General features: G+C 52.1%; 1 protein-coding gene across 1 annotated transcript in view; it reads right to left on the bottom strand.

Moving 5' to 3' along the window:
• Positions 1-4,258: 4,258 nt before the first annotated feature.
• The window catches only part of VCP (valosin containing protein), a 31,844-nt gene continuing 24,589 nt past the window's right edge, over positions 4,259-11,513 (bottom strand). The window contains exons 10-17 of the mRNA XM_077816589.1: positions 11,318-11,430; positions 9,807-9,971; positions 9,568-9,690; positions 8,195-8,407; positions 6,951-7,259; positions 5,681-5,836; positions 5,129-5,283; positions 4,259-4,698 (exon numbers count right to left, since the gene is read on the bottom strand). Of these exons, the coding sequence (XP_077672715.1) occupies positions 4,593-4,698; positions 5,129-5,283; positions 5,681-5,836; positions 6,951-7,259; positions 8,195-8,407; positions 9,568-9,690; positions 9,807-9,971; positions 11,318-11,430 (1,340 nt within the window). The 3' untranslated portion in view covers positions 4,259-4,592. The remainder of the gene's footprint in view (positions 4,699-5,128; positions 5,284-5,680; positions 5,837-6,950; positions 7,260-8,194; positions 8,408-9,567; positions 9,691-9,806; positions 9,972-11,317; positions 11,431-11,513) is intronic.

Raw genomic sequence — 11,513 nt, 5'->3', positions numbered from 1 at the left:
TGTCTGCTGAAGTCCATTGTCTTTATTCTGCTCTTTTCCCTCCTACCATTCCTGAGGCCTGCTCTACACAAAAGACATAGGTCGGTTTAACTATGTAAGTCAGAGGTGTGAAAAATCCACACCCCGAGGGGCACAGTTGCTGACCTTAGTCCCCATGTAGACAGCGCGAGGTCAATGAAAAAATTATTCTACCAAGCTGGATACTAGCATTCAGGGAGGTAGATTACCCCACACTGACAGGAGAACTCTCCTGGGGCCTAGGTGGTGTCTACTCTGGAGCCCTACAGTGGCCCAGCGTTTTAAAGTGTAGACAAGCCCTTAGACTCATGAACTCCTCATTTCATGATCATGGTCACCCAAGCTGCCTTTCACCTTCAAATTCTCAACCAGCTCCTCCCCCTGTGTCAGAATCCAATCTAGACCAGCCTCTCCCCTGATGGCTTTTTCCACCTTCTGGCTCCTGTGCATTGTAAGAAGGGGGTGGATAATCTGTGCTCTGTGGTGTTTCCCCAACAGACGTCCGGGTAGTTGAAGGGCCCCGTCCCCACCAAGTCCTGTGCTTGGGATGATTTTTGTTAGTTGTTTAAAAAAAGCCCCACCCACCTCCTCTTCCTGGGGCGGTTGTTTATAGCAGAGCCCTTTCATGACATCCGCCTGGATTTTTCTCTTCTTGCTTTGCCAGAGATTTTCAGAGGTCTGCCTCCCCCTTCTATCCCAACCTCAGTGCAGGTGTAATACAGCTGGGAGATCAAGACAAGACCTCCAGCCCCTTTTCCCTGCTGGAACAGCCTGTCCCCTTCTGTACCAATATTCCAGTCATGTGAATTATCCCCCTTATGTTTCTGAGATGCCAACTATGTCAGTGTGATTATTCCCTAGTATTTCTTGGCCTGTTTATTCCCCACACTTCTTGACTTAGTGTATGAGCTCAAAGATGTGTCTGAGTTCCTGTCTCCCTCTCACCCACTTCTCCGTGTTCTGGACTCACCTGGGGGCTTTTGCCTCTTGCTGCCATCATCAAACCTAGTTTAAAGCCCCGCACACTAGGTTAGCCACTCTCTGTCCAACGATCCTCTTTCCCATCCTCGAGAGCTGGACCCCATCTCTGTTGAGCTATCCTTCTCAGAACAGCATCCCGGGCTTGAGGGGGCCAAGGCCCTCCTGGTTCCCCAGCCGCACAGCCAGGCATTGACCTGCAGGCTGTGTCTGGCCAAGGACAGGGACCCCAGCTGAGATGGAAGAACAGCTAAGAACATCAGCTTCACCCCCCCAACTCCCTCAGTCCCAGAGCCTTGTCTTCTGACAGTGGCCAGTGCCCCAGAGGGAATGAACAGAACAGGGTATCATCAAGTGATCCATCCCATCACTCATTCCCAGCTTCTGGCAATCAGAGGCTAGGGACACCATCCCTGCCCATCCTTGCTCATAGCCATTGATGGACCTATCCTCCATGAATTTATCTAGTTTTTTTTTGAACCCTGTTATAGTCTTGGCCTTCACAACATCCTCTGGCAAGGAGTTCCACAGGTTGACTGTGCATTGTGTTAAGAAGTATTTCCTTTTGTTTTAAACCTGCTGCCTACTAATTTCATTGGGTGACACCCCCCCCCCCGCCCCAGTTCTTGTGTTATGACTTGGTTTTAAAAACCTCCAATGATGGAGTATCCACAAGCTCCCTAAGCAGCCGGTTCCAGTGCTTAACCACCCTGTGCATTTGGAAGTTTTTCCTAATATCTAACCCACAGTGCTCTTGCTCCCTTCCCCTCCCCAGTGCCCAAGAGAGTGGGACCATGACCTCCCAGGCCTTACATATGACACCCAGACTGACTGTTCTTGCCTTAACCCCAGCTCCACGCTTTTGGCCCCTGGCTCCATTTGTGAGCTACTGTAACCCCCAGCTCCCATGCTGCAGTGCAACTGCCTAGCCAGTTTTTGTAGTTCTGCATTTGATTTTTCCTTAAACTGTCATACTCTGCACCTGTTTTTCTTGACTGTTATTATAGCGAATTCAGACCCCCTGCTTCAGTTTATCAAGCTCATTTTAGAGTCTAATCCCATCCTCCAAAGTGCTTGCAACCCCTCACTGCTTGGTGTTCTCCACTGATTTTGTAAGCATATTCCCTCTGCCGTCATCCTGTCATTAATGAAAATATTGATAATTCTGGAGCCAGGACAGACCGCTCCAGGACCCTACTTGCTACTTCCTCAAAGTCTGAGAGCACCCCTAGGGAACGATTCTTTGAGTACAGCTTTTCAACAGTTACACACCCATTTTATTGCAATTTCATCTGAACTGTATTTCCCTAGTTTGCTTATGAGACTCTCAGATCAGACTGTGTCAAAAGACCTCAAAAGCTGTCTCACGTCTACTGCTTCGCCCCATGAAGTAGCTAGTTCCCATCAGAGGAGGACAATAGCTTGGTTTGGCTATGACTCGTTTTTGACAGATCCATGGGGGTTATTATTGATCACCCTATCAGTGCTAGGATATGGGCCACGTGGCCTGTCCCCCTTCCTTGGGTTGGGGAAAGGTCAATGGGGCCGTGCCAGCAGTCAGACAGGGGGAGTGCAGGATTGTTCCTGGCAGTCCGGTCCACAGATCTGTGTCCTAATTTAAATACCCTGAGCTTCCACCTCAGCCTTGGGAACTAGCCCAAACCTGATCACTCTTACTACCAGCCTGCAACCTGGAGCATGCTATTCTAGCTCCGTTTGCTCTCACTAGCCATGCATTGCTCCCCGGTACACCCACACCATCACCCTGCCCCTATCCTTTCTCCTTGGTGTTTGCATCCTTCAGCTCCTGAGCCCATTATCACAGTGCTTTCTCTTCCCCCATCTTGCTTTAGGCTAGCTGGACACAGCGCCTGCTCATTGTTGGGGTCCCCCCCTGCTGCCCAGCACTGAACACGGTGGACCTGTGTGGGGAAGTGCAGGAACACAGCTGTCCTACACCCATACTCATGACACCAGGAGTGGTTCTGAATTCAGCCTGCATTGCCCCCACCTCCCCATCACAAACATGCCAGATAACTGTGTGATGAGCCCCCCTCCTTTACAGCCAGCTACCTTCCAGCACCATGTGTTCAATAGTGCAGGCTGCTGCTTAGCAAACCTCTCCTGAACCATGTGCGCTACTGTGGGCATACATGGGGCAAGGGGACTGAACAGGGCAGGTGGCTACGCCTGGGCTCTGTAGCTTTTCAGCACCGTAGGGCGGGTTCTCCTCTAGAACTGCAAAGACCAAGTGTCCAACCTCACGGCCTCAGGCTTGTGGAGAAAGAGGCTGCTTTCTGCGCACGCAGTAGTGAAGAACTCAAGACCCAGAGCCCAGTAGGAGCCACACCCTTCTCCAGCTCTATCGCAGCCAGCCCTCTGGTCCAGATGGGGGGAGCAGTGAGTGCACCCTATGGCATGCGCTGTAAGTGGCAGGCCATGCCAGTGCTTTCCCCAGCTAAGGCCCTGCAAAGGGAAGCAGCAGGGGACACAGGGCTTGTCCATCTCATTGCGCTGCTGGAAGAGGGGAGGACAAGCCAGGCAGGGGAAGGACGCCCAAGCCAAAGGACAGCCCTGGTGGGCTGGTAAGAGGAACAATGAGAGCGAGGTTGGCAACAAAGAACTAAACCCTTCCCCGGCCATAGAAGGGCCTGGCTGGGTTTGGTTTCAGGCCAAGGGGAAGGCGGGTCCCTCTGCGAGTACGAATTGCTCTGCAGCCTGACAAGCGCAGGAGAGCTGCTTTGGGGCATCAAGGAAGATGACGCTCCTTTATTTCCTGTCCATGGGCTGGAGGTGCTGCACTCCCAGCCCCTGAGCACCCAGTGGGATGCATCGCACCCAGCCAGCTAACTGGGGGTGCAGGCAGTCACATCTCCAGCAGGCTGACATTCAGAAAGGCCGGCCCATGGGAGCTCACAGGACAGACAGGGACATGAGCCACAACACTGCACCCAACACAGGTCGCAGCTGGGAAGAGAGATGCAGCCTCACACCCACTTTGAGAAGGAACATTCAGCACCTGCTGGTCCCCAGGGGCCACTTTTACTCAACGTTCACTGGGGTTGGGTTAAGAAACCGCTTGCAAGTGGGTAAGTTTATTTCCAAACATTCACTGCGTCAACACAGCTAGATCTTCCCAGCCAAGCACAGGGAAGGGGGGTGAAAAGGCCAGAGAAGTGAGGCAGACGCAGAAGTTGTAGGTGACAGAGCTGGCTACGCCACGGCCATGTCACACAAAGGAAGGGCTGTGGCCTGGTTGGAATTTTATGGGAATTTTTTTGTTTTTTTATTATTTTTGTGGTTTTTATACAGGCTAGCATTGTACCCTTTGCTAAAGCTGCTGATTCTGCCACATAAACTAGAACAGAAATTTCTCAGAAATTAAGTCAGTTCCCCTCCTGGTTAATTCACTGTCTGCCTCCCAAACAACACCGGTTTGTAATTTATTGTGTTTGCAACAGACACCCCTGTACAAAGTCTGACGTGCAGTTACACTGTTCTGACTGAGGAATGAAGAAGCCGATAGTCCACTGAACGCTGGAATTTCCCTGCACAACATGGCCTGGTCTGGAGTTTGGTCCGCAGAGGGCAGCAGGTTAACCATAGAGATCGTCGTCATTGTCTTCACTGTACACGTTCCCCCCGCTGCCACTGCCTGGGCCTTGGCTTGGGCCAGCGCCACCCTGGTTACCGGACGGGAATCTGCACAGAGCATTTCGGGAAGGGAGAGCAGAGAAACACCAGTCAAGCTCTGCCCAAAAGCCGCCGCCTTCCCCGCCACACCAGTCCCCTGGCTCAGAGACAAACGGAGGAAATTGTGCTCTCCGCTTACACTGCTGATAAGTTTGGTTGTTTTTGTTTTTTTTTAAACGCAGGCAGAAACTGAGACCTACAGCTCCGGCATTCCAAGAAAGTCCCACAGCGCTTTACAATGCGCCTGCCACACAAGTGCAGCCCACCCTGGGGTGGGCCCAGCTGCTGTTTAACAGCACGTGGCTTTGACAGGAATTGACCGACCGGCACTGCTGGGGGAACGGAGAGTTGGGGAGACAGAACGCAGTTCCCCAAACACTAGGACACAGCTGAAGCTGCTCATCATTAGCGACCCGCTAGCCCCTGCCCCCCAAGTTACCTGAAGCTGCCGAAGCCGCGGCTTTGCTGTAGAGTCTGTGCAAACATCTCGTATTTCCTGATGTCGTTGTCACTGACAGAGCGGCGAGCAAAGCGCATGGCCTCCTCAAAGTGATCCCTGCGGATCTCCGGAACTGGGTCGTCCTCCTCCACTTCCTGCAACGGAGCAGAGACAGAACCACAGCTCACCCTGCACCCAAGCTCCCACTGAAAACAGCACTTTGTCCCCAGCCAAGCACCCAAGAGCTCTGCTTTGGGTAATGCTCTGATACAGCCAGCGGGAGCAACTGGAAAGGGGAAACTGCAGCAGAGAAGTGACCTCACCCTAGGGAAGGGTCCCCTTGGCAGTGGGAAAGCCTGGCCCTCCCCCACATCAGCCCAGCATTTGGGCTGCCAAGAGCCAAGAACCCACCTGCTGCGAAGGGCACCTCACGTGACCACGTTCAGTGCCCTGCTCCGTGGCTGGGGAATGCCCACCTCTCTGGGGTGCCTGGGGATACCTGTGCCAACATCCCGTCTCTCTCTAGCAGCACTGAGACGCAGTCTCACTCACCATGGCAGAAGGGTTGGTCTGCCTCTCGCGCTCTCGCCTGATCTCGTTCTCAATGGACTCGCGAATGGCCAGTTTGCAGGCACGCTGGCAGATCTCGGTCAGGTCAGCTCCTGAAAAGCCGTTGGTCATCTTCGCCAGGAACTCCAGGTCCACATCCTGTAGGAGGATCAGGACGGCCCATTCTTTACATGTTACACTGCCAGCTAATACCAAGGTGTCATGTGCCCTCGAGGCAACAGGCTGCCCTCCTAGAATTGGCCAGTAGTGGGAAGACCCTACAGCAGGAGACTCCTACAGCTCAGCTTTGAGCAAAGGCAGGCCCGCCTTCCCACATGTGCCCAACCAGAACCTGGGCAGGCAGCTCCAGGTGCCTTAGTACGGCTCTCCCCACCAGGAAAGGCAGCTGGATGCAGCATGGCTCCAGGGGTCAGATGTCAGTGCTGGGGATCGCCTGAAGCAACATTAGGCTGCAGCCAGCAAAGCCCCGAAGTCACTGGCTCACGGTGTGACAGCATCAGAACTGCAAAGCCACAGGGGAGCGTGGAAGCCCAGCTCAGCGCCAGAGTGCTAGGGAAATGCCGCCCTTGGGTAAGGAAGGGCACGGGTCATGTGACTGCCCAGGATCTCATTTGCAAAGAGTGCAGCAGTGATACCCCAGAGGGCATGGAGATAAACACGGCACAAGAACCTTATTTTAAGTCCCCCATGCTGCTCAGAGCAATGCACCATTTCAGTTATCACCCGCCAGCCAGCCATAGCCCACAGGGAAGATATGCTCTATATTAGGGAACCCCAGCACTGGCCCAGCGTGGGCCCTTCACTCCTGGACAGGGCTGCTCGGTTTGGTTTGCCTCCTTGAGGCAGGCACTGTGGCCCCGTTGCCCACAGCCTGAGCTCAGTAAATGGGCTCCATCAATTAACCTTTGTGGCTCTCGCTTGATTTCCCTGTCCCGTTTTGTGTTCACAACAGAGAACCGAACCAACCTGAGCTCGTCCCCTTCCCAGAACGCAATGAGTCAGGCTTTAGAGGCGTTGGGGGGTAGCCCCGTGAAGGGTGGCTGTATTTTAGGGAGCTGCCCCTTACACCCAAGGAGTCACTGGCATGCAGACTCCAAACTCCACCCTCCCTCCCTATCCCCCAGCAGCAGGGATGGCAGCTCATGCGCTAACAGCAGCGGTGGCCTCTCTGCCGTTCCCCTTGCTCCTTTGGGGTCCATTTTCACCAGACCCCAGGAACACCACAGCCTTGGTCAAAGAGCTCAGGCCTTGCCTTGGCAACGGGGGACTTCCTCAGGTTGGCCTTGAGGATGGCGATTCGTGACTTCTCGTCAGGCAGGGGGATATAGATGAGCTGATCCAGGCGGCCAGGGCGCAGGATGGCCGGGTCGATGATGTCTGGCCTGTTGGTAGCACCGATGATGAAGACATTCTTCTTGGTGGACATGCCATCCATCTCTGTCAGAATCTGATTAATGACACGGTCCGCGGCGCCCCCACCATCACCGATGTTCCCACCTCGAGCCTTTGCAATGGAGTCCAGCTCATCAAAGAAGAGCACGCAGGGTGCTGCTTGGCGGGCCTGCACAAGGCAAACACACACAGTTCCTTTGTGCACTTAACAGCAAGTGCCAGGATCACACTAGAATTCACCTGAAGCATCTCCTGGCCTTTGGCAGACAAATAAAAGCCCTCTCTCATCATACACCGAGAGGTGCTGGAATGCTGCTGGACCTCAGGGCAGCTTAGACAAGCGGCTCTCTGGCTGTCCCAGATTTACATCACAAACACTTACGCTCAATAGACTGAGGCGTTTCCCCAAGAACTGGGAGCAACGTTAACCAGCAGAACGTTGGAGACTCCCAGGCCTAGAGAAAATCTGGGAAGTATTCTGGCAGGACTGGCACTCTTCCTACATGAGATTTCACTCCCCTTGCAACTCCCCATTCCCACAGCAGGCAGCATGCTCCGAAAGCAGACTCCCAAGACGAGCATGCAGCTCGGGCAGAGGCTCACGTTTCCACTGAGAAACGAGACACTCATGAAGGTGGGTGGCCTCCCTAAGCTGGGTGTATTGCTGGACAAGACTGAGGACCTCGAAAACAAGAGCCTGCCAGACGAACCAGCCTTCAGCAGGTTTCTAGAAGGCTGAGAGTAGCTAATGGGACGTCCCATGTAACAGAGTTCTATGTGGGTGGGGGATTACCTTTGAACAACCCTGCTTCCCTTCTATTCTGGTCCTTACCCTGCACCCATCGCCAGGATATCTGAGCATCTATCGTCCAACAGGCTCAGGGAGTAGCAGCAGCAAGTCTATTACATCTATGTGACTCGCATTATTGGGAAGGGTCATTAGTTTTCTAACGTTAGAAACATGGGGTGTGCTCACGACACGAGGAGGCAACACCTGACCATGTGACAAAATCAAGATAGCACTGGGGCCAGCTCAGCACAGGTGATGCTCTGGGGAGATGGGACAGAACATTAAAACCCTTAATAGGAAACAAAGCTACTTACCTTGTCAAAGATCTCACGCACGTTGGCTTCTGACTCCCCAAACCACATGGTGAGAAGCTCTGGCCCCTTGATGGAAATGAAGTTGGCCTGGCATTCATTGGCAATGGCTTTAGCCAGCAGTGTCTTACCACAGCCAGGTGGCCCATAAAACAGGACCCCTTTGGATGGAGTCATGCCGAATTTCAGGAATTTGTCTGGGTGCTCCACAGGATACTAGAGAAGGGAGAAATCTAGCATCAGCCCTCAGTGAATGAGCCAGACCAACGGATCACACCTTGACCCTGCCAGCTGAGAGGCTAAAGCTCCAAAACTTGAAGGGTTCGGACTGCTAGATTCTAACACAGTTTTCAAGACAATGTTTAACACCATTCATCAACAGTCCTGGGGCTCGAAGAGCCTCTTTATCCCCAGGCCAGGCACTGCCTGGTTAGCAGCAGGGCCAGCTTCCTGCCAGTGTGCTTCATCTCTGCCCTGCAGGGACTGCGCTAGAGGGGAGAGATGGAAGCTCAGTCTCTGTGGCCCATTCAGCCAGGGTCTCTCTCCTGAGACAGTGATGTCCACCAGAAACTGGACAGTCCCACCAGTTCACCAGGGCTAGGGGATAGCTTTTGGTTAACACTAACTTGGGATGGCTTAAAACTAGAGAACACGACAGGATAAGAGTCTCCAATTTATATTTCATAAAAGGGCAGTGATGGGTCTTCAGCATCTGCCCTGCAGTCAGTGATCTGCAGCCAAAGATAGGGGCATGACAAGACCGCCCTGATCCTGGCATCTCAGGGCTAATAGAGCAGAGCATTTCCAGCGTCTCTTCGTAGGAAAAGCTTCACAATAGTAGGAAGCCCGTGACCAAACACGTCACACGCCCTGACAGCGCAGAGCCAGCACTTGCTTTTGGCATTTAGTTTCTTGGATACGAAGGTCTTAGCTACACTGAGACCTCAGCAATTTTCCCCACTCTTGGTCTCCATCTACATGACACAAGAGCACAAGAATGCCCACCCACAATAGCATTTCCACCACTGCTAACCCCAACACAAGATCTGCCAAGAAAGCTCAGTGTAGACGCAACTTAGAACAGGACAGAAAAGCGTCTGTCCCCAAAGTATGCGCACAACCCTCCCCTCCCCTCCCCCCGTGCACACCACACTGTTAAAACTGACAGGAAGCAGCATGAAGTTTACAGTCAAGTGTGAGGAAATCAGAATCCACGTGAAAATATTTGGGAAGAGGTGGCCTGTGAGATTAAGGTTGATCAGAAACCCTTTTTAGGTAAACCCTCTCCATTTGCAGCCCACACTGGCATCTCTCAGTAGATTTTTTTAATTAAGCAATTTAGCTGACAGCCAGCAATTGCTCACACCAGCCCTCACCTGCACAAGCTCCTGGAGTTCTCTCTTGACATCTTCTAGACCACCAATATCTTCCCAGGTAACCTGCGGCACCTCCACCACGGTCTCCCGCAGAGCTGAGGGGTTGCTCTGGCTCAGAGCCCACTAGCACCAGGAGAGAAAGGGTAACACGTGAATTACATGCTACGTTCACTTGTTCTAAGACAGTAATGAACAGAGAGAGACTTGTGCCAGCAGCAAACTGAGCATTTCTGCATTACCCTGAAGTCATCCATGGTCACGGCCAGTGAATTCATCACTTCAGCATCAATGGTTTCATCCTCCAGGTCTATGAGATCCATCTTCTTCCTGATGGCCTGAAGAGCAGCTTCGGAGCAAAGGGCAGCCAAGTCAGCACCAACATGGCCATGGGTCTCATTGGCCACCTGAAAGCAATGCATCAGCCATGACATGTGCAAACACGTCACACTGGCAGAATTTGGGCCCCACTTTTCTGCCCAAGAGTACAGCCAGCAAGACATGCAGTAACCCTCTGGGGGACAGGAACCTTGATGCTTTGCTGTAAGTTCAGGAGGCACACACAGCACCCCAGCCAGCAGGCAGGGAGAAGCTACGTTTCATATGGGATTGGAACTAGGACTAATTCAGAAAGGGGGCAAAATGACAGCCCTGGAGATAGGTGTCCTCTATCCACAGGACCGACACTGCAAGTGCACTGCACCACTTCTCGTGCACACTGCCAAACACTCAGATAACTCAGTCTGTGGTCCGTTCAATCCTTGGCTTCTCATAAGACTGCCAACTCGGGGAGTCTGAAGATATGGTAACACAACACTCCTCCAACTGGCCTAAGAGCAATTTATGCATATTGGGGAACAAAATCCCAACTCTACATAGAAAATAATGGGGTCTAAATTAGCTGTTACCACTTGAGAGATCTTGGAGTCATTGTGGATAGTTCTCTGAAAACATCCACTAAGTGTGCAGCAGCCGTCAGAATGTGAGGAACCATTAGAAAAAGGTCAGATAATAAGACAAAAATATCATAACGTCACAATATAAATCAATGGTGTGTGACTAAGGGGGGGATCAGTAAAATCATGACTCGTGTGGAGAAGGTAGATAAGGAAGTGTTATTTACTCCTTCACATAACACAAGATCTAGGGGTCACCTAATGAAATCAAAAGGCAGTAGGTTTAAAACAATCACAAGGAAATAATTCTTCACACAACGCGCAGTCAACCTGTGGAACTCATTGCTAGGGGATGTTGGGAAGGCCAGAAGTATAAGTGAGTTCAAAGAAGAATCAGATAAGTTCCTGGAGGATAGGTCCTTCAATGACTATTAGACAAGATGGTCAGGGATGCACCCCATGCTCTTGGTGTCCCGAAGCCCAGGTGCTGGGACTGGACGGCAGGGGATGGATCACTCAGTAATTGCTCTGTTCTGTTCATTCCCTCTGAAACACCTGGCACCAGCCATAGTTGGAAACAGGACACCAGGCTAGATGGATCATTGGTCTGACCCAATGCGACCGTTCATACATTCTTATGCAGCCACGCCACTTTCACATGGCAGTGACTTTGGGTCACAAGCTGGCTGAGTAGAATTAAGGCCAAAGATTCCCTGCTTATCCAGTTTCCTGCCCTATCAATCGCATGGATAAATTACATCACCATAACAGTAACAATTCATCCATTATGTAACTCCTTAATGAGAACACCGGTGTGCTGGTACAACCAAGGCTTTCCCAGAAAGCATGCTACCAACCTGCTCCAGATCAACATCGTCAGCCAGTTTCATATTCTTTGTGTGGATCTGTAGAATCTCCAGGCGGCCGGTGGCATCAGGGATACCGATATCTACCTCTCTGTCAAAGCGACCTGAGGAGCACAAAACACACACTTTGCCAAATTCTCTGGAAGTAGGTAAGCTCTGATTACAGCATTCCCCTGCCTGTGGTCCC

Source organism: Eretmochelys imbricata, chromosome 5 (genome assembly GCF_965152235.1).
Source record: "Eretmochelys imbricata isolate rEreImb1 chromosome 5, rEreImb1.hap1, whole genome shotgun sequence".
Classification (NCBI taxonomy): domain Eukaryota; kingdom Metazoa; phylum Chordata; order Testudines; family Cheloniidae; genus Eretmochelys; species Eretmochelys imbricata.
The sequence above is the reverse complement of the archived record's forward strand: the minus strand, read 5'-3'. Positions and strand labels throughout refer to the sequence as shown.